The 23,715-nt window shown below is 43.1% G+C and overlaps 3 protein-coding genes across 3 annotated transcripts in view; 2 read left to right on the forward strand and 1 right to left on the reverse strand.

Annotated features, from left to right (window-relative positions):
* Positions 1-23,715, reverse strand: part of Sppl (signal peptide peptidase-like protein) — a 327,977-nt gene that overhangs the window by 250,855 nt on the left and 53,407 nt on the right. The window lies entirely within an intron of this gene.
* Positions 812-8,351, forward strand: LOC143375761 (uncharacterized). The gene is made up of 12 exons (XM_076825186.1): positions 812-1,128; positions 1,760-2,004; positions 2,791-3,237; positions 3,309-3,441; positions 3,516-4,033; positions 4,144-5,604; positions 5,823-6,269; positions 6,352-6,704; positions 6,774-6,934; positions 7,015-7,227; positions 7,300-7,555; positions 7,637-8,351. Exons 1-12 carry the CDS (start codon positions 834-836, stop codon positions 7,743-7,745), a joined length of 4,638 nt encoding a protein of 1,545 aa, XP_076681301.1. The 5' UTR covers positions 812-833; the 3' UTR covers positions 7,746-8,351.
* LOC143375758 (fatty acid synthase) lies at positions 11,273-22,363 on the forward strand. The gene is made up of 19 exons (XM_076825183.1): positions 11,273-11,471; positions 11,543-11,793; positions 12,240-12,471; positions 12,578-12,996; positions 13,279-13,572; positions 13,640-13,847; positions 14,337-14,497; positions 14,565-14,882; positions 15,023-15,528; positions 15,610-15,914; positions 16,360-16,758; positions 17,394-18,424; positions 18,498-18,739; positions 18,992-19,688; positions 19,777-20,608; positions 20,695-21,167; positions 21,244-21,498; positions 21,758-22,012; positions 22,109-22,363. Exons 1-19 carry the CDS (start codon positions 11,288-11,290, stop codon positions 22,298-22,300), a joined length of 7,254 nt encoding a protein of 2,417 aa, XP_076681298.1. The 5' UTR covers positions 11,273-11,287; the 3' UTR covers positions 22,301-22,363.

Raw genomic sequence — 23,715 nt, forward strand, 5'->3', positions numbered from 1 at the left:
CTGAAATTTTGCAAATAGCTTCATTTTGCATAAAAATAACGTTTGCGAGAAGGATTTTTGGCGACTCGAAAATTTTTTTTTTACCATTTCAATGTCATTCTCTATCTTACCGACAGAGCGGAGAATCGGATTCAACAGTTATTCAGTGCATTCTCCTTATTAATCTCCTAAAATCTATAAAACAGAGATCAACTTAGAAAGAGATATCAGCTTGATACTGGGTATTAGTATTGGTTTTGGGCTAGTTTGGGGCGGGGGGCGCGCGCCCGCTCGCGGGCGCGTAAAGCATGGTAGCGAACCGATGTGAGTTTACACGGGGCCAAGCTTCAATGCATTCTCAACATTATTGAACGATATTAAATATGTATATACAGGAGAATAATAAGGAGAATGCACTGAATAACTGTTGTATCCTATTCTCGACTCTGTCGGTAAGGTAGGGAACGGCATTGAAATGGTAAAAAAAAAATTCGAGTCGCCAAAAATCCTTCTCGCAAACGTTATTTTTATGCAAAATGAAGCTATTTGCAAAATTTCAGCCCAATCGGGTTTGACCGGTTTTCGGAAGTTTCGCCCAATTCAATAAATATAAATTAATAGCGCTCAAGACTAAATGAAATTATGGCCAATTAGTCGATGCTTTGAAGTCTAATATTCGACGTTATCGACTAGATACGCACACCAGCGCTAGAATGCGCCGAATATTCCGCCATCTGCCGTAAATTCTGCCGTTTCTCGGCGTCGGAGTTTTTGAATCACAAACATGGAACGTTACGCTAGTCAACAGAAATGAGTACATTAACCTCCTCGTAGTAAAACAATTCTGTTATGAAATGTTAGGATCCATGTCTGAATTTAAATTTCACAAGCGTCACTCGTCACAATTCGATAAGTTTTCCAAGGAAAAGAGCGAACTGGAATCACAGTTGGATGGCAAGAAGAAAGAGCTGCAGGAGAGATCGAAGAAGATATTCGAACTGGAGGATAAAGTTAGCCAGATGACACAGTTGGAATATCAGCTTGAGGAGAAAACGAAAAGACTGGAGGCGTTTAGTAAAGAGAGAGATATGCTGGAAAGGGAATTAGTTTCGACGAGATCAGAGATAACTGGAATAAAAAGAACCCTAGGTAATATATATATTTTATAAACGAACTATTTATTTTTACGAAGAAATTAATAATTTTGAAGACTTTAGTCTGTACTAATCGATACAAGGGTCATGAAGTGAACTACTACCTGGTCCATGACCACGATTATGTTTAATATATACCATCAAGGACCCAGTTCCTGATCACTTAAGAGTAACTACCGCAGGTTTTTAAACATGTACAGGGAAAACAACCAAATTTAATTTTTTTTTGTTATTTTAGTAAATCTATGTACTATCTTTAATTTGGAATTAAAAAAAGTGCACACATAATAATAATTATTCTATAATTTAACTTTGAAAGTGAAAAATGCAAAGGGAGCAGTTTCTGATCACCTTCGCATTATTTACTATGAGCTACCAAATTTTGCGTATAAATTTCAAAATACTTCATAATTATTTAGTAATTTGTTAGATTAAATTTGTATCATAATAAGCTTATTATTTGGTTTATTTTCCTAAACTGATCAGAAATTGGGTTCTTGACGGTATTGTTGAATTTAAATATCCTATGTTTCCTAGTTAAACCTTTTTAATCTTATCTTACCTAAACACGGTAGTAATTATAGCTTCTATACTTTTCTATATTACACACATCCTTATAACGACAGAGTTAGAACGCCAAGAGAGAAGAGATTTAGAGACCAGAGCCCTTAGTTTAATAAAAGATGCAAAGCGCAAATGGGAGAATGCAGAGAAAGAAAAGACCACGCAACTTAATAAGCACATCGAGGCTCAAACTGTAAGGATCACAGAATTATGTACAAGCAATAATGAAATGAGCTCTAGGTTACAAAGAACAGAATGTGAACTTGAAACCGCAAACGCAGAATTGCACAAGCTTAGAGTGTTTCAGGTTAGTAATACACAATGCTAGCCATAAACCATCGGATTAAGGAAGTAATCACGTCGCAAAATTTGGCAATATGCAGTGTTTTTTTTCTCAGTGAATACAATGAATAACAATGTCAAACTTTTTTTTCATTTATTAAGCTACTTGTAATGTATGCGGAACAATTTTTTAAATACACTTTTAATTGTGTTTTTTCAATATTATCTGGAGTTAAAAATCGCGCCTTTGAAAAGAAATACCTCCCTGGCGGGAGTGATTTAGTTCACAGACTCATCTGAAACAAAAAAACCAAACTGATTCCTAATCATTATGAGTACAACTATCGCGGGTGCCAGAATTGTACGCATTCAAACTTCAGGTTTCAAAACTTTCCATTTTTACTTGAAGTTTGAATGCGCGCAATTTTGTTAAATTTTTACTTACGTGGCTAATTCTGGCACCTGCGATAATGTTTAAGAATCAGAAAAAACACAATTAAAAGTGTATTTAAATAATTGTGCCGTATACACTATAAGTAGATTAATAAATGAAAAAAAAGTTTGACACTGTTATTCATTGTATTCACTCCACGGTTTGTCCCGTTTTTAATTCGTTTGTATAAATTCATCATAACTTCATCTGCACCAAGCTTGATGAAGTCTAAGCTGTAGTTAACAGTGGTCTGAAATATTCCTATAATATAGGGCCTATATAGATCGAGTATCTGGCCAATACTTTCACTGTCGCATTAACGTAGGAACGCGCCGATTCCAATGTTCAGTTAAGAACACAATGATATTGTTTTATTAGATGGAATATAAAGAGTCTCTAGCAAAGACTAGACAGCTTAGTCGACAAAGCGCCCAGGGCGTTGAGACTAAATTGGAGGAAATAGCTACGCGGGCGCACAATCAGCTTGCCGAGTTGAGAGCGAAATTAGATTTAGAAGCAGCGAAAAGTACCGATTTGGAGACTAAACTGAGAAATGAGCAAGATTCCAACCACTGTCGCCAGTCGAGGTTAAACGTGGCTTTGGAACTGGCGCAGAATGAGTTGAAAGACTGTCAGGAACAGTTGCGGAGTATACAGGCCACGATACCAGCCAGAGACACTGAAATAGAAGCTTTGAAGAAACAGTTGCAGGAAAGATCAAAGCAGTTAGAGAATGCTATGGCATCGGAAAAGAGAGCGGCCACAATGCAGGAGCAATTGAACCGATCAAAGCTCGAGAGTGAGCAGCTGAAGCAGCAACTACACGTATGCAATTAACGTTGACTGAAATTTTGGATATAACTTTTTCGTTCTATTGATGTAAGTGTTATCTGCAGGTAATGAAGTCGGACTTGAATGAAACTATGATGAATTTGGAACAGAGCGAAAATCTCGCGATGAACTTGGAACAAGCTGCTCAAGATAAGGAAGCGTTACAAAAACGATTGCAGGATTCTCTTGAGAAAGAAGGTGTGCATCTAAAAAATGACCACTAATTATTTTAGCGTATCTTTAGCGTTAAATAACTTCTCGACTGTTTGCAGAGGAGCATTTGCGGAAAGTTAGCAACTTAGAAGAATTGTTACGACGCTTAGAACATAGCGTGACTAAACTGGAAGCGGAGAATACCAGTCTTAAAATGGAAACCGTGCAACCAAACGTTAGCACGATGCCCAGCAGAGATGCCATAAAAACGGATAGCCATTTGGTAGAGAAAACACAGAAACTACAGCAAGAACTTCAAACGGTGAGAGAAGGTTTAAACGCCGAGCGTCAAACATCGAAGCAGGCGCAGATAAATTTATGGAAGAAAGAAAAGGAACTGTCGGATGCAAATTTGGATAAGAGAATCGCGTTAAGGGAGGGAAAGAAGGCGGAGGATAAGATTAAAACGCTGCAAGAAGAGAAGCAAAAATTGTCGGAAAAATTAGATAATAAAATAAAAGAGGAAGAGGAGAAATCTAGGAAGCTTCTTAAAGAATTGGATAGCGCGCAGGCATCGTTGAATGATATAACAAAGGAGTCCTCGAGGAATAAAATGCATGCAGATTCTGCCCAAAGAGTAAATATTTTTGTTTTCGAATTTATTTCAATTGTAACTTGATTTTGTTTGATTTGCCCTGTGTTTTTTATTTTATTATCTTTTTGTTATTTTCTTTTATTTCTTCGAAGGCGTTAACTCAGGCTAATCATCAGATAGAAGAGCTTCAGTCTTCCAGCGCCTCGCTGCGAAGGGAATTAGACGTAGCTCGCAAGCAAGCGCGAGCGAGTCAAGACAGAGCCGACAGCTTAAACGCGGAGAACAGACGATTATCGCAAAAGATTACGAAGCACACTGAAGAAAGTACTGAATTGGAATCCCAGATAGAGAAGCTGGAGCAGGAGATCAAGGGGAACGAATTGAACATCGAACTTCTAAAGGAAACGTGCACAGTACTCGAGGAACAGCTAACAGATTACGAGAGATTGACGAGCGACCACGAAACCCGAGAAAATATCCTGATTCAGGACAAAATGAAGTTGCAAAAGGATTTGGAGGCGACTGAAACGAAGCTTCGTGAAGCGCGCACCACCCAAAATGAAGAGAGGTCATTGAGATTAGCGGCCGAACGGAATATAGAGAGACTTGAATCGGAAACAAGTGACATAGAAAGCGAGAGGAACGGTCTAATTGCCCAGAGGGATCAATACAAGAAGCTCGCGCAAGCATTGACCATGCAAGTCGAAGATTTAACGAGCAGATTTGGCGGAATGGAATGCGATCTCTCTGAAACGAGGCGCACGTTGGATGTAGCGAAGGCTGAGGCTAGAGTCGTCAAAGAGGAGAGCAGCCAGCACTTGACGAGATTACACGAACTAAAAGAAGTCAACTTTGCGCTTATGAATGACCTGCAGAGCAGCGTGGACCAAGGCCAAGAGCTTCGTATGAGAATCTCAGAGTTAGAAAGTATCTTGGAAGAAATGCGCCAATTCTATCAGGAAAGGGAGGTGAAAGCTGAGAGTACGAGGCAGCAGCAGACGAAGTTGATAGACTACTTGCAATTCAAGTTAGAAGAATGTAGCAAGAAGAAGAAGACAGTTTGCGATAAGATACTGGGTACAAAACAAAAGGAAAATATACCTCCCAGTGGTACTGGAATGCCGGTTGGATACAGAGAGCTAGAGAACCAACTGGCGAAAGAACGCGCTAAAGTTAAAACGTTAACTGACCAGTTGTTAGCACAGAAAGCTGTGCGCGCCTCCGTCTCTGCGCCCTCATCCCCCACAGCGCCGAACATGAAAACTATCAACCACGGGATGGAGCACCCGACGAATTTGCAGTCTAAACGATTGTCTTCTCAGAGAATAGGGCACAACATTCCTCATCGATTCGAGGTCGGTTTACCAATGCGTGCAGGAAAATGCTCGGCATGCTTGGACTCCATTCAATTCGGCAAACGTGCCGCCATCTGCAGCGAATGCCAAGTGATGACGCATTTGAAATGCGCGGTCAACATTCCTAGCAACTGTGGCTTGCCCGGTGGCTTTGCCAAGCAATTTGGCAAAAACTGGAGGAACAGCAATGAAAGCTTGTCCACTTTATCCGGAAGCGTTCAGACTTTAACCATAGATCAGCCGGATAAACCGGATACGGTATGAAATCTGAAACACCCACACAGAATGTTGCAACAGAAGCAAGCTATCCCTTTGGCTCCTTTAATTATGTAGACATCGAGGACCACGATTATTTGTGGCCATAGTTCTGGGACCCCTTTTAAGTGTAATTTAAAGGAGATCATTCGGTGTTCTGTTTCTGTTGAAACACCTTTATATCTGTACCTTATAACACTTTGTATGAAATGTTAATGTAGGAAGTATATGATACCAAAAATAAGAACAATAGCGTGAGAATGGAGAGTTGGGTCAAAGTTCCGGAGCGCTCGAAAACTTGTTGGGAAAGAAAATATCTTAGATTAGAAGGAACCTGTTTATGTACTTACGAGCACCAGCCATCTCCCAATATGACGCCTGTGAGTCGGTTAGATCTGACCGAAAAGGACGGTTTCACTGTATCCGAGACTGTACAGCAACCACAAGTATTGGGAACAGCGAAATCAGACATACCGTTCATCTTCAGAATAGAATCTAACTCCCCGACCACTTGCTGGCCAACGTCGCGTTTGGATGTGATGGCTCTGATTCAAACCGATAAGAGAAATTGGTTGAAAGCATTGAAATCCGTGACTAGTCAAAATTTATCAAGCAGCGTTTACAAAGGCGAGAAATATCAGACTATATTGAGGCTAGAAAAGAATCAAGTAAGCAAACTTTCTTGTTCTGTGTAATGGTGTTAGTAGAGGGATACATTTTGGATGTACCAACGACTCTTATATCTTCCAGCTGGATTTGAATTGTGCCGTACACTTGGCGGAAGAAAATGTACTCTTGTTGGGCGCCGAAGAAGGCCTGTTTTCGTATCGCGGTGCTAAATCAAGAACACTCACTGCCATTCGCGGAGTGAAAAGGGTGCACCAGCTAACATTGCATCCACATTTGAGCATAGCTTTAATGATAGCCGGTGAAAATAGGCAATTAGTATCTTGCTGTTTAAGGCAATTGAGGAGCAACGCAGTAGCTGCCGAATGCTCCAGGCCAGCAATTAATACCAAACCAGTTCTAATTGGCACGGACAGCTGCCATTTGTATCAGTTGCAGGGGGACATGCTGTGCGCAGCAACAGCAACCCATATAATGTAAGTTCGATCTACATTACATGTCTTTCAAACACAGCATGCTCTATTTAATGAACCTCTTGAACGCAGATTACTCAAGTGGTACACTGAAGAGGACTCTGGAGAATTTGTTGGCGTTCGCGAACTGGAGACAACAGAGCCATGCAGCTGTGCCATATTTACCCAAAACGTGCTCATCGTAGGATGCAACAAGTTCTTCCAAATCGAACTTACGAACTACTGTGTCGATGGTATACAATCGAATCGATCGTTTGTGATAAGAAGTATTCGTTTATTTATTAACGTAGGAAATTCGCGTATGATGTTGCAGAATTCCCGGAGGAAGACGATAGTTCGGTGAAAGCTGCCCTGTCGGGAGTAGCTAAACTAGGTATTTTCCCTATCTGCGTTTTAAACGTGTCTCTTGTACCTGGAAAAGTAGAGCTCCTGCTTTGCTACAACGAGTTCGGAATGTTTGTGAACGAAAATGGCGAAAGAACTCGGAGCGTTGAGCCCATGTGGAATCATTTACCCTTTGCCTTCGGTAAGACTAATTTGCAAACTTGTTGATATACACTGATTTCATATGTCGATATCATTTTACATTTTCACGCAGCTTTCCGTAAACCTTACTTGTTTATCATTCACTTCTCGTCCGTGGAGATCGTGAAACTCGATCGAGATTCTTATACCTCGCCAGAAAAGAATCCGGAACGAATACTAATCGAGTTGTCTAGTCCTCGTTACTTGGGAGTAGCTGGATCAAAGGGGATTTACTTGGCAACAGTAAATGCCTTCTCATTATTATTAAAAGTAGAAGGACCATCCAATATACCGGAATTAAATGGCAGCTTTTCAAGCTTGGATACCCTGTACGTCCATGCATTTCTGCCGACCACACGTCCGTGTTTGGAGAACTGTGAAGTAACAATTGCTACGTTTGCGTTTTACAGAGATCAAGAGGACGAAAGCAGTTCAGAATTTAGCTTCACGTCGAGCTTGATGGAAGCTTTAGACGGCCAAGGAAAGAAAGTACATTTCGCTGGTGGCTCGAAGCATTAATATATTTTTCTGCTCGGGCTAATAGACATTCTAGGCTTCCGCGCGATTGTAGGAATTAGGGTGCACAAGCATTTATAGAGATCTGGAAGCAAAGTGAATCGCAAAGAATACGTTGCAAACTAAATTCACGAATTGAATTTAATTTAATTTATACATATGCTTGCCGATGCGCAATCCCCGTTAATAGTGCATAATCAGCGACCATGAATTTACTTTGTGCTTCTTTTATTTCTCTTTTTATTTTTCGTGAAAGAATCACAGAATCGGATCTCGAACGTTTGATACGACGAATAATTGCTACGGTACTATATAGTATTAATTCACCAAATTTGATATATATTTTTACATATCGGGAAGTAATTTATTACTCTCCGCGAGCTTGTTTTTACTGGACTAAGTAATGGGAGTTTCTATTAAAAGAAGTATGGGATCGATACTTAGTAGTGGTAACTACACATTAGACTTAAGTATTCTATCGATATTATTAAAGAAATATTATTATTGTAACAATAATATATTCCTGACTACGTCATCAAAAATTTTTGTAATTTTGTACTTTAAAATAAAACGCTCTAGTAGTGATAAAATAAATATTTATAGAAGATACACGTATTGTTCTTCGTTCCTTTGTTTTCAAGGGGATTTCCCGTTGGTAATAACGGTCTCGTGGATTTGATAACTAAGTAAAGTGCAATGAACCGTTCTGAATATATGAAGAGGTATAATTGTAAAGCAGTGAGGCGGAAGTCACGAAAACTGTTGTACATATGGTGAATAAGTTGAAAGTAGGCGACCAATTATTCATACAGTAGACTCAATAATTAATACAGCCACCACTTGGATTCATTTTAAGCTAATACGAAGAAACTACGATTTATTATTGTCTCTTCTGGGTTGACACGTAAACCTTACGGAAGAAATCATTATTTTACAATCCCATGTACGAGGCATTGAGAGCAATAACGGACTAACAACCCACATCGGAAAAAAATTAATTTATTCTATTTTACATGATTAGTACAGCTCATTGGAATATATTACTTCTACTAACTCAATTTCGCAAAAAATTGGAGGTTAGTCCGTTTTGGCTCTCAATGCCTCATATATCTAATAAAGCTTACATAGAGAGCAGCACCTCTGAGAGAGAGAGAGAGAGAGCGAGAAGATATCTCACGACTTTAATGTCGTTTCAGAATATTCGTTACAATAATGCGCGTTATTAGACTGATTTTCGGCGATAATGCAAGGGGCATTTCATGGAATTATCGGTATATATAAATTCATTAAAAAGTTCAAGGCCGTCATTGCTATGGGAGGCACTAACGATAACTTATACGTATGCAGAATAATGCGACTTCCGGCAACCCCTGACATTCATGCCAACATACTAACGAATATTCATTGGAACGGCCGATACAATTGAAAAATACTCATTGTAAAGCAACGACCAGCAAATAATATTCTATTATCAAGATCAACGTTCGGTTCCAGAGCGAAATGCTTTCGCTTGATTCATTTCTTTCAATCGTCTTTAGAGGTTGAAGAACGGAAGTTTCCATTGGCGGCGTCGCATGCGGGAATCGAAAGTTATATCGACAAAAATTAATAACCTTCGCGACCATCTTATTTTCCGACTGCAAATGTAACATTATTGTAAAATGACGACGTAAAATTAGAGGTAAACTATTATTTGTAACACGCTAACCGTTTAAATAAAAAAAAAAGAATAATAAATTTAATGTTTACTCGAGGTTTTGTTTATATCCACCGAAATTGCATGGTATTCATGCCTGCTGGTATTATATAATGGACGGTGAGTATTTTATGACATGGAAAGTCGTTTTGTTTTGTAACAAAGTGCAGTTGACCGCATGCATTATTCATAACAATTGCCTTTAAACGTAATTTAATTCACTCATGCCGTAAACGCCGAAATTCGGAGTTGAAAGCCTGTAATACAAGAGATTGGATCGTAATTCATTACGATGAGGCGTGGACAAAGTCCTGGAAACATCTTAATGACGTCCAATGTTACAAAACAGTACGTCTTTAAGGAGGGACCCTAATCGACGAGCGCAAATTCATATGAAAATTTTAATCTGAGTGTTTGCATGCAATAACAACGATGAATCGATGTTTCTCCTCAAACTTACAGTTTACAGTTTCTCCTGCGAACCGAGGTTCATTACCTGCGCAGTTTCCTAAAGAACAAAAATCTTTTGAGTTTATTTTTGTTTCAAATAAATAGAAGAACCGCTATGCTGCACGCCGCACAGAAATGGGGCGCCTGCCAATAATTGTATAAATAATTCTTTGAATTAATTTTTCGTTGCCAACTAATGATTTTTTCTTTTGTTCATAAGTATAAAAAATACCCTCACAATTTAAAATGGATCCTGTGCTAAGTTTGCGGGGAAAAAACACTCCCAAATTTTCATGTGAATTTGCGCTCGTCGATTGGGGGAATCCTATTTCTTGGGCTAAAAACATAGCAAAATTTGGGATTTTTTTTTTAAGAAACTAGAGATTTGATTCATCTGAAATTTGGACCATGTTCTTATGCATCTTTGAAGAAGTTGCAGTTTTTTTTATTAATTTTTAATAATAAATGTAGGACTTTCCCAAGATCCTTCATATTAGATTGTCAACCAACAGGATAGAATGAATTTGTCAACATTTCGATACGCGTCCGTACACTTGCATATGCATTCATATAAATACATATTTTAATATGACGGAAATTGGGAATGCGCAGTAAAAGACGAAAATGAGCCGCTCAGCGAGCACACCTTATATTCTTACATCATGTGACGAACCAGAATAAAACAAAAAAAAATATTGAGGAGAATGCTGAATTTTCAAACTGGAAGATCTGAACCTTAATTTTTGCTATCCAATTTTGCGCCAAATTTCTCATGTACCAAAGAAATATAGTGCTTATAGGTAGCTATTCTGGTTTCAGACGAACCGACTCGCTAGTTTCTTAAAAGAAATCTCAAATTTTGCTGTGTTTTCAGCCCCAAAAATAGGATCCTCCCTTTAAGACATCCAGACCAGAAATGGACGTCTTTATTCGTCGAACTTTCAGGATTTTTCATGTCACCTGCATTTTCCACGTTGCCGTACCCTTTGGGAGTACTGGTATTTGATGTTAATGAACTATGGGCAATGAATCCCATTTTCGAGAGGTCATTTCGAGCGAAGCTTATTATGCAGATCACCTTGAGGAATATTCAGAGGAAATTTTGTGCCTTCCCCTACCACAATGGGAGGGGCACCATTTTTATAAGAGGACCATGCCCGTTTTTTCGTCCTCCAGTCCCATAAGTCGTTTCATCGCGAAGCACAGCGATACCGATTAATTACACCGGAAACACTGGACGGATCCGAAAGACGCCAAAAACACAGTGCTCCTATCCGCACTGCGTGCCCAAGATTAAATAACAACTACACGCCGATCAGGCTACCCTAAGGATAGTCGAGGAAGGACGTAGGACATTAATTCCTATTCCCTCGCGGATTTCCCTGAAAGAAGCCGAGGAATGTCTGGCAGCACGCAATCGGACCCGTCGAAGATGAACTACGGTTCACCGGAACCGGGGGAGGAGGTGGTGATCACCGGTATCGCCGGCAGATTTCCGGAATGCGCCAACATGGCAGAGCTGAAGGACAATCTGATGAACAAGATGGACCTCGTTACAGACAACGATTCCAGATGGATGATAGGTGATACTCTAATATTCTTACGTAGCATTGGCATGCTTAGCACGCAAGTGAGGCAAAGTGTGTTTGGCTAGATCATTCGGAAATTCCACGGGATGGCGGCAAAGTCACCGATATGGGCAAATTCGACGCGATCTTCTTCGGCGTGCACTACAAGCAAGCCCATACACTGGACCCCATGTGCAGGATGCTGTTGGAGCACTCTTACGAAGCCATTATCGACGCAGGAATAAATCCAAGGCAACTACGAGGAACCAACACCGGGGTCGTTATAGGCTCCTGCATCAGCGAATCCGAGAAGACTTGGTTTTACGAGAAGCTGCAGGTGAACACCGTACACCGGAGGTGCGCTAACAGCCGCTGGGAGTAGCATACCTCTTTGCGCTTCTGGGCCCCTAAGCTCCGCGCTCGGCTCTGACCCGGCGCCCAGAATTGCGAGGAGGTAAAAGCGGCTCCGTGTGCACCTCTGGCTTAAGGTGGGTTTCCCTGTACGCGACTGGACGCAGCGTGCAGCATTTCAATGTCGATTTTCTCGAAAATTAAGCGCAATATAAAAAAATTTATTCCTTTTGTCTCGACTCATTTACTCGTTGTAAGTCGAAAAGAAAGAGTAACTTTTTCAATACTGCGCTTCATTTTCGAGATAATCCACTTTGAAGTTCTTGACGTTGCACACAGTCGCGGGTAGGAGAACCTACCTTTAGGGAATCTAACGGCCTTAATGCGGCCCTGCTTCAGCTAGAGCTCTTTAAACCACGTTCCCGCATTTAGGCAAACGGCTTCGGCATTACCGGATGCAGCAGAGCCATGCTGGCGAACAGAATCTCTTACTTCCTTGGACTGCACGGTCCATCCTACGCCTTAGATACAGCCTGCAGCTCCAGCCTGATGGGGCTGGATCAAGCTTGCAAGATGATACAAACTGGGGTGTGCGATCAAATGATCGTCGGCGGCTCGAATCTCTGCCTTCACCCCTACGTGTCGCTCCAATTCGCGCGGCTCGGTACGAAATAGCAGCAGCTTCTTTCACTTAGCCGGTCTCTTGGCCGGATTGATATCGAGATACTCTGTGTCGCCTAAGAGATGCGCAAGCACCAGTCCAATTTCAGGTGTTTTATCCACGGACTGCCGTTGCAAATCCTTCGACGCGAAGGCCAACGGCTACGTGCGCAGCGAGGCTATCAGCGTGATCTTCCTGCAGAAAGCAAAGGTGGCCAGAAGGATATATGCGACGGTGGTTCACACGAAAGGGAATTGCGATGGCTACAAGGAGCAAGGTATCACGTTCCCCGCCAGTAACGTGCAGAAGATGCTCTTAGAGGATTTCTACGAGGAGTGTAAGATCGCCCCGTCGTCCTTATCATTTTTGGAGGCCCATGGCACCGGTACCAGTGTAGGCGATCCCGAGGAACTCAGGGCGATCGAGCAGGTCTTCTGCAAAGGGAGAACCACCCCGCTTCGAATTGGCTCCATCAAGTCGAACATGGGCCACACCGAGCCGGCCAGTGGCCTCTGCTCAGTTGCCAAGGTGTGCTTTATATATTCACTTTTGCCAGTGGCGGATTTCAGGAAAAAGGTGGCAAATATTCTGACAGGGGCCCATTTTTCGGAAAATGAATAGATTACTTAAAACGGGCTAAGTGTAGTAGTACAGATAAAATTTTGGGGGGAGATGGGGCCTTGGGGCCCTTCTGGGTAGGGGCCCAGGCGGCAACTCCTCATCCACCTGTTAAATCCGCCACTTACTATTGCCTATAAAAGTGGTTACAGGCGCTCAGTGAATGGGCAATGACTGCTAATACTTTTTAAGGTTGTCATCGCGATGGAGACGGGATTAATCCCACCGAACTTGCACTACCAAAGTCCTATGAAGGGTATGAAGTGTATAGAGGAAGGAGCAATCCAAGTAATTACAGAACCAACGCCATGGGAAGGGGGTTACGCGGGAATAAACTCCTTCGGTTTCGGTGGCGCGAACGCCCACGTTTTATTGAAATCTAATACCAATGAGAAGATCAACAATGGGAGGCCTTCTGACGACTTGCCCCGACTCGTCGTTGGATCTGGGCGCACCGACGAGGCTTTAGAACCGCTTCTAAATTACGTACGATAATTAATTAACTGCAGATATTCCATATAAAATAGTGGATAAGGAATAACTTGCTCCCTAGGTGGAAAGTATTCCAGTGGACGTGGAATATATTCGACTCCTGCATGAAGTTCATGCTGAAAATATAACCGGCCACTCGTTCAGAGGCTACACCGTAGTTGGATCTAAAGTTTCCGAAAAACCACCGAGGGAGATTCAAGAATATACGGGCATGAAGAGGCCGATTTGGTTCGTGTTCTCTGGAATGGGATCCCAGTGGGCTGGCATGGGTATGCATATATTAGAATCCATTAAAGATTACATTATTTTCCTTAAGGGTTTGCACACCCTTAACGCGTCCTAAAATAAGGTCACTTTTATGATTTTATTTTTCATATAAAGAGACATCATATTTAAAAATCAAGGTATACACCTTGTTGTTTATAAAGTAAGCTGTACTCTCTTCAAAAAGAAATTTGATATCTTAAGAAATGGTGCCACATGAGCCTCTTCTCCCAAAGCCTCTTCATAGTTACAACATTTGCGGTACCAAAAATATTTCAGAGATTAGTGGACCGATTTTAATAAAATTTTGCAGGAATATTCTTAAGACTACAATCTAGTACTTACGTTCCTTAAGTATTATATCATGATTTTTAAATATGCCGTTTCTTTATATTAAAAAAAAAATCATAAAAATGGCCCTATTTTACGATCTATCGGTGGATGTAACCCCTTAAACAGCATAGCAGTTTGATAATGAATTTGAAATGTAACAGGTGAGGCATTAATGCGATTCCCCGTCTTCGCTAAGGCGATACAAAAGTGCGATGCAGCCTTAAAACCACATGGCGTTGATATAGTTAATATCATCACGAACAAGGATAAGAGGACTTTCGACAACATCTTGAATTCCTTCGTTGGAATTGCCGCGATTCAGGTACAATGACTATATGGAATAGAATTAATGCCTTCCACGACCGTAACTAACATTAACGCTCGCACAGATCGGTCTCGTCGATCTCCTCACATCCGTGGGTATAGTGCCAGACAACATAATCGGCCATTCAGTGGGAGAGCTTGGATGCGCTTACGCAGACGGATGCTTCACCGCTGAGCAAATGATTCTCTCCGCGTACTCACGAGGCCTGGCGTCTATCGAGACGAAAATGATTCGTGGATCAATGGCAGCGATCGGCCTTGGGTACGAAGAAATCAAGGACATGTGTCCACCGGACATCGAAGTGGCCTGCCACAATGGCCCCGATAGTTCTACCATTAGTGGGCCAGCGGAGTCCATGAAGCAGTTCGTGGCTAAGTTACAGGTAAGTGTTTCACGGTCTCAGCGCGAAGGAGTCAGCTCGGGTGCCCCGGGATCGCCAGTTCCCGTCTCGAGGACATGCCTCGAACCCTGCGGGTGTACAAAGATGCAATTAGCGGGGTGAATCGTGACTCAATGTTCCAGGCAAACAAGATTTTTGCCAAGGAAGTGCCGTGCAGTAACATCGCATACCACAGCCGCTACATCGCGGAGGCGGGACCAAAACTCCTGGCGTACTTGCGGAAAGTGATTCCCGTGCCGAAGCCACGAAGTCCCAAGTGGGTAAGCACATCCGTGCCTCGTAGCCAGTGGTCGACGCCAGAGGCACAGCTCTCCTCCGCCGAATACCACACGAACAATCTTCTCAACTCCGTGCTGTTCGCGGAGACGGCCACCATGATTCCTTCGGACGCGATAACCATCGAGATCGCCCCTCACGGTCTCCTTCAAGCTATTCTCAAAAGATCCTTGGACTCCAACGTAACAAACGTGCCGCTGACTCAACGCGGCCACAAAGATAACGCCGAGTATTTTCTGCAAGCTCTTGGGAAGCTGTATAACGTGGGCTTGCAGCCGCAGCTCGCAAATCTGTATCCCCCCGTTTCATTCCCCGTTAGTCGTGGCACGCCAATGATCTCCCCTCTCGTAAGGTGAGCCAAGCCATAGCGCCTGTTTATTCACTTATTTGGGGATTCCCAGATCCTTCGTATAACAGGAGCACCGTGTTTCAGGTGGGAGCATTCTGAAGACTGGTTCGTGCCACTTTACACGCAGCGGCAAAAAATATCCACGTGGGAGAGAACCATCGAGATCTCCCTTAATGATGAGAATTACGAGTACGCGGTCCATCACGTGATCGACGGGAGGAACCTGGTCCCAGCTACGGGATACCTTGTCATGGTGTGGGAAACTGTTTGCTTGCTGCTGGGGAAACTGTACGACGAGGTGTCCATCGTCTTCGAAAACATCAAGTTCGAACGCGCCACGAACATTCCGAAAGAGGGTGGTATCAAATTAACAGTCATGATTGAAAGAGGTACGCCATTTACTTTGCACTTTAAAGAGATCCTTTGCAATCAACAGCCATATAATCAGTGGCGCACTCCGAGATTTAATTTTTGGGGGAGTCGAATTAAACAGATAAAAATATTTTCAATGCAAATTCAATCAAATTTAATGGGTGATTATAAAAATTATTTTAAAGCAGTGTTTCTCAACCTTTTTTGGGAAAGGAAAAACCCTTTTGCGACACCCACCCCGATATAAGGTACGGTAAAAAACGTGGCGACCCCTCCCAGAAAACACTTCGCAACCCACAAGTTGGGAAACACTGTTTTAAAAGTAAAATCCAGTTTTCTTTTTTTTGCAAAGCTCTTGAATTACTTCACTCGTGGGTGCATTAATTTCCTTCTTCCTTTTTCTTCTGGAGTGCGTCACTGCATATAAAGGCCAAATATTTTAATATTATAACACGTATTCAGGTTCCGGGAAATTCGAAATATCGGAAGGATCCACGACCGTAGTATCGGGGATGGTGCGCACGACACAGAACCCTGCGCAAGAGATGATCCCAGCCAGCAGCCTTGAAGAGATCGAAGATGAAGAGGTTCTGACCACCAAAGATATATATAAGGAATTGAAACTCCGTGGCTACGACTATACGGGAATGTTCCGCGGACTGAGGAGCACTTCGATCGGGGGTAGAACGGGGCACATCGCGTGGATGAAGAATTGGGCGGCATTTATGGATAACATGCTGCAAGTGAAGTTACTAGGCCTGGATACCAGGGCACTATACGTGCCAACAGCGATCATGAAAATAGTGATAGACGTGACGGTTCATAATGACAAAGTCCGGAACTTTACGGAGGCAGACGTCGGTATGTTTCAAACTACTGTGGAACGGGGCCCGGTTTTTAGTCGCCCTCTACATTTAACTAGCTTTACTACACGGCTTCGCCCGAAATTTAGATTCTGATTTTATATAAAAAAAAAAAATTTTTTTTTGTGAAAATAGTCACATTCGTCTGGATTAGCTGCCATAATGAGCTGGGACATATTTCGTGATTCCAGAGTTTACCGTCCGAAAGTTTTTCGGCGACAGACAAACACACAGACACTTTCTGCTTTAAATATTAAGATTATAAATAATTATTTTAGAATATAATCAGTGGCGCATTCAGGATTTTATTTTGGGGTGGGGGCGGAGACAGTCTCGCTCCGTCTTTCAGGCGCTTGATACAACTCTTGCTTTTTTCCTTTTTTCTCTTTTTGTTTGGGGAGGAGGCAGGGCCGCCACCCCCGCCCCTGCGTGCGCCATTGAATATAATATTTGACAGTGAGTGAATTTTTTTCTAGGTATTTGTTAAATAACACAAGCCCTCTGTTTTATAAAAAAATTAATATTCATAAAGTACCAATTGACCAATTTTGCCACCCCCAAAGTTGGCGTTTTGGGCAGTGGATGGAAATTTCTCAATCCCACTGAACTATGTCCACTCTTTTTATCTTCCAGAGCTCCCCGTCAAAATGTACACGGATTACGACATGATAAAATCAGGCGGCATAGAAATTCGCGGGCTAAAAGCCAATTCCATTCAACGTAGGAAGCCAATGGCGGACCCGGTGTTGGAGGAGTATAAATTTGTGGCTCATCGCGACAAAGCACAAACCACGCTAGAAGAGATGATCGTGCTATCGACTCACCTAGCCCTGGAAAGTCGCATTATAACGAGCCCCAAGATCACCGAATTAATCGACGATACTGACAACATCCCCGACGGGGAAGTTCTAACTCCCACCTTGTTTAAGGTGTTAGGAGACCTGCCGATGATTCGTTCGAGCATGATTCTCGCTGCCGATTCCCAGCGATACGAGAAACTGTCACTGCCGCAGACTGTCACCAAAATTGAGCCAAACAAAGTACCGGAAGACGGCACTGTCTTCATGGCTGTGGCCTACAATGTCCTGTCGCCAACGAAACAAAATTCTTTGGACCAACTTATGCTCGCGACCGCGGACCACGCATTCATTTTAACGCGAGAAGTAACGGTGAACGATGATACTTACTCGTACATTGAAAGGTATGGCTTGAATGTTGTGCTAGAGAAAAGCTTCGGGAATGACACACTACTGCTCTTAAAGAAGCAGGAGAAACTTCCCAATAGGACTGAGGTCGTGTACCTGAACAATAATGAATTTAGCTGGCTCAATAAAGTGAAAGAAATCTTGAAGAACGAAGAAGAGAAGAGGAGTGACGAGACGGTGAGACTGGTACTGGTCGCGGAGGGTGACATGGAAAATGGCGCTCTGGGTTTGGTAAAATGTTTAAGGCGGGAACCCTGCGGCGAGATCGTGAAGACTGTAATAATTCAGGACGAAAATGCCCCCAAGTTTTCTCTACACGATCCATTTTTCGCAAAACAGCTCGATATTGATATTGGCATTAATATTTTACGGCCAAACAAAGTTTGGGGTACGTACAGACACCTGCCTCTGGCGCCAGTGAAGTCAGTCCCAGTCCCTCATGGTTATGCAACAGTTAAGGTATGCGAAATTTCTTAGTTCGTGGAATACTAAGGCTACAGAATGACCAGAGCTGTATGAAATTATTCCGCAGGTAAGAGGAGACTTGAGTTCCCTGGAATGGGTGCAGGGCTCCCTCCAGCCTGACGTGAAAGATGAAAATCTTGTAAAAGTAGTATACTCTTCTCTGAACTTCAGAGATGTAATGCTGGCTACTGGCAAGCTGATGCCGGAGACTATAACGAAAAAGCGGGAGCTCCGCGACTGCTTGATCGGATACGAATTTAGTGGAATAGATTCCAGAGGTCGTCGAGTGATGGGATTCGCCGAAAGCAGGTAAGACATCGTGTCCGATATTATGGGATCAGGAATCTCCACCTTAAAAGAGGGCACGGAAGAACTAAACCCGGGGAGTCGACGGTAGCCGAGGTAGCTAAGGCGACTAGCCAGCGCGTAACGAAACTGGAGATCGCCGTTTCGAGTCCCGTCGCCCCGAGGAGGAGACCACTTTTCCCTTTTCCGTGATCCTACAATATTTTCAACTGCTCCCCCAAACCTCAAATTCGTTTAATCCGCCGATTTTTTCAGGGCTATGTCAAACCTCATCGATCCCAACAAGCTGAATGTGTGGCCCGTACCAGACGAGTGGTCTCTGGAGGACGCAGCCACGATTCCGGCCGCGTACTTCACGGTCTTCTACGCCTTATACTACTTCGGAAAGCTACAGAAAGGCGAGAAGATTTTGATCCACGCCGGTAGCGGTGGCGTTGGTCAAGCTGCGATCAACATCGCTCTTTTCGAGGGCTGCGAAGTATTCACTACCGTGGGAACCCCCGAAAAGAGGAAATTCATTAGGGAAAAATTCCCCAGCATTAGCGACGACCACATCGGTAACTCTCGGGACACGAGTTTCGAGCAGATGGTGATGAAACTGACGAACAGTAAGGGAGTGGACATAGTCTTGAACTCTTTGGCCGAGGAGAAGCTCCAGGCGTCGGTTCGCTGTTTGGCTTATCGAGGCCGTTTCCTCGAGATTGGCAAATTCGACTTGGTTGCGAATAATCAACTGGGAATGGAAATCTTCTTGAAAGAAATCAGCTTCCACGGAATCCTGATGGATAACATGATTGGCGGCGTCGCGCCGCGTGTACAGGCAGAGGTGCACGAGTTCCTTAAAACAAAAATTCACAGCAAGGCAATAAAGCCTTTGAATAGAAAATGCTTCCAGAAACATGAACTGCAAGCGGCCTTTAGATACATGGCAGCCGGTAAACATACTGGGAAGGTGAACACTTCATTCGTCCTATTTCATAAATTTAATATAACCAATTTTCCCAATGTTTGTCAAAAATTAAACCTTTCATCTTCCACAGATCCTAATCAAGGTAGGAGATGAGAAGGCACCCTTGGACACGCCGATACTCGCCTATCCGCAATTCTACGCCTTACCAGACAAGAGCTACGTGATCGTTGGAGGTCTAGGTGGTCTGGGACTGGAGCTCAGTGACTGGTTGGTGCTTCGAGGTGCCAGGAACCTAGTAATAATCTCGCGCGGCGGTATAAAAAGCGGCTACCAGAAACTAAGGACAGAACTATGGAAATCTTACGGCACGAAGGTCCTAATAGTTTCCGGCGTGGACGCTTCGAAGGCCAGCGACTGCGAGTCCTTCCTGAGATCCGCGGAGGAACTTGCGCCCGTGGATGGTATCTTCAACCTCGCAGCAGTGCTAAAGGACTGCCTGTGCATAAACCAAACCGAGAAAGATTTTGAGGAGAGCCTGAAACCGAAGGCATCGATCACCAAGCAGTTGGACCAGGTGTCGAGGAAGATCTGCCCGACTCTTCGCCACTTCGTCGTGTTCTCCTCTATTTCCTGCGGACGGGGTAGTCCTGGTCAGACCAATTACGGTATGGGTAACGCGGTGTTGGAGAGGATCTGTGAAAGAAGAGTCGAAGAGGGCCTGCCGGGCATGGCGATACAATGGGGAGCGGTAGCTGAAGTTGGGCTGGCCGCGGATATGTTGGAGGACAAGAAGCAACTCGTGGTCGGTGGAACACTGCCGCAGAGGATATCATCGTGTTTGGAAGAACTGGACAAGTTCCTGACGCATAGCAGACCGATTGTGGCTAGCATGGTGGTCGCGGAGAAACGACCCAGTGCTAGCGAAGCTAGCAGTGTTCTAGAAGGTGTATTGAATATCATGAGTGAGTAACAGTGTTCCAGTTATTATCACTTTTTAGCTTGCTGTTTGAGCTACATCTACCTCACTTACGACGCGCTATGATTGCAGGCATAAAGGACTTAAAGGGTATCAGCCAAACTACTTCGCTGGCAGATCTCGGGATGGACTCCATGATGGCAGTGGAAATAAAGCAGACTTTGGAACGAGACTTCGAAGTGTTCCTAACGCCACAGGATATTCGAGTCCTGAACATAGCTAAGCTCATAGAGATGTCCGCGAAGGATACCAAAAAACAGAAGAAGCAGAGTACCAAGGCCACGGCCGTCGTGGAGCAGTTGACTGGGATGAAGCTACTGATGCGCACGCTGAACGTGTCGTTACTGCACGCTAATTACTGCGTGGAGCTGCACGTTAAACCAAACACAAAGAAGAACCAAACATTCCTTGTCCCGGGTATAGAAGGATCAGCAGAGATATTTACCACACTGGCAGCGAAACTGAAAGCCCCAGCTACCTGTCTACAGTTAGGAATATACGATACTGGTATCTCTATAGAAGAAATGGCGGGGCGCCTTCTACCTGTATGTATATGTAACGGTCAGGAGAGCCATTAATCTCTGCGTCAGTTTTACTTATGTGTCTTGTATTTCTCTGTAGTATGTGTTAGAGAGGAGTAAGAACCGAAGGGACTTTGTGATTGTCGGGTATTCTTACGGTTCAGTGATAGCCATCGAACTAGTGAGGAGATTGGAAGCTCATGCCCTCGTCGGTCACCTCATACTGATTGACGGCTCGCCCGACTATATGAAAGCCATAAAGGCAGAGCACCTTTCACCCTGTACAGACGACGAGTTCCAAAATAGACTTCTAGTCGACATGTTGAGTGTTACTAAAGCGCCTTCCGTTATAGAGGTAAGCGTTTGGATGATGCACATCCTTGCTCCCTTCTTTATCAATGTGGCGGATTTAAGAAAAATGGCCCAGGTGGCAAACCTTCTGAGGGGCCCATTTTTGGGGGGAAATGAAGAGCAGTTTACTAAAAATGGGCTAAGTGTGGTATTACAGAAAAAATATGACGTTTGAATAAAATCATAATTTGGATAGGGGCCTTGGGGGCCTTCTGGGTACGGGCCCAGGCGAGATATGCTGAATGATTTCTACATTTTTGCAGTTCAAATTGGAATTGAATAAATGCACAACGTGGGAGGAGAGGTTGGACAAGCTGGTCAGTCACACACCGCCTGAGATTCATAAGATTTATACCCCGGATGCCCAGAAAGCAATTTCCACGTTCATTTATAAGCGTCTATGCGCGCTGGACAATTACGACTGCGACTCTCTGCCACCGCTCAGAACACCCATTACGTTACTGAAGCCAACGCCGTCAGCCGTCGCGATGCCTGACGATGCTTATGGTTTGCGCAAGGTAACTTGGCGATTCCTTATCTTCGCTGTCGGAAATTTTTCGCTCACCGAGTGCCAGCATGATACTATGGATTATCATAATGAATATTGTTTTTAGCTAACTTACGGAAGGGTAACGATACACATGGTCGACGGCACCCACCTGTCGATGTTGGACAGCGACACAGTGGCGGCAGCGATCAACGGCGAGCCCTTAGACGGCGCGGAGATGTTCAAGGAGAATCTGAACGTCGTCAGCCCCGATTTGGAGCTACATGGCAAATCTGAAACGGTCGCGGGTTTGTCGTGAAGAAATACGTATTTCGAGCGTGTATAATATAGGGGAGGAATGAAATGCGAAGGGAACGATGACGTTTTACTTGAGACTTTTCTACCATGGGACGAAAATCTCAGCAACTAAGTGCAGATGATGGATTGTTGAAAATATATCATGAAACTTGTCTTGTCAGAGTTTAGGCGCATGAAAAAATTAGAATTTGCTCATCAGTTGAAACACATCGTGAAATAATTGCCTCGTTAGATTAAAGTCTCACGTGAGACGCGATATTATTTTTCTCGTCGTGGATTTGCACCTGCACAATGAAAATTCTATGTCATACATTCGTACGTTTCCATGTTTCAATTTATACATATAGCATAGAAATAAACCTACCATGATAGAAATTACTTCGTTTGCCTTGAAAATTAATTTACCCGTATTTTAAGTGCGAGCAAATTAGGAATAACAAGCACGAATGAAATTGAGGAATAATGTGACAGGCTGGACAGTCCTATTACAATGGTATGCATTATCTATTGTCTCTACTGCGGGCAGTTTACGGGTAGAATTATTCACGCAGCAGTGAACTATTTAAGAAAACAGCGTACCGCGTTACAGTTTGAACAAGAAAACAGGAAATCACTGCGTTCCTTCATATCTCCACAGTAGTAACAAATTGCGACTCGCTAACTTCGACAAACTGCGAGTTCATCCTGAAATCCGCGGAGAAACAGTGCCCCGAAGGAACTGATCACCAAGCAGTTGGACCAGCTGTCGAGGAAGATCTGCTGTTTGCGTTGAACAGGGAATTATCGGCAAAAAGATACGTCGCTTTGAATAGTCACTTGTTTACTCATTCTTAAATTTCAATCAATACGCCCTCTTCTTCTAACTAATAACTGATAATTTACAATAACGCCATCCATGTATCAGGCGATATACTATTTACATTGCATGCATCTCTTTTAACTTTGCGCGTGAAGGATCGGCAAAAAATAGTGTCGACCACTATAAGTGGCAGTTTCAGTACGGGATTACAACAGTATACAATTACCTATTGTCTCTATTGTGGGCAGGTTAAAGGTGCATAGAGTCTATCAATTATTTATACAGCAATGGAATATTTAAGAAAATAGCGTACTGTATTTCAGTTTGGATAAGAAAATAGGAAATCACTGTATTCTCTCATATTTCGAATGTGGAAACAACATTCGACTCCTTAACTTCGACGAACGTCACTCGTGCTTTGAAGTTTGAGTGACTCGGGTGGTGCCTCCTAAAAGATTAATCCCTTAACCCTTTCGCCCCGGCAGATTTTAATACGTAATGCGTTTCCCGCCTTCTATTGCGCTTTCTACACATTTACGTCTCGTATCTGTTTTTTCACCCAAGCGGGTCGCGACGTATTTTAAGGGGTCACCACGGTTTTTTTTAAGATTACATAT

The sequence above is a fragment of the Andrena cerasifolii genome, chromosome 13, assembly GCF_050908995.1.
Source record: "Andrena cerasifolii isolate SP2316 chromosome 13, iyAndCera1_principal, whole genome shotgun sequence".
In the NCBI taxonomy this organism is placed as follows: Eukaryota; Metazoa; Arthropoda; class Insecta; order Hymenoptera; family Andrenidae; genus Andrena; species Andrena cerasifolii.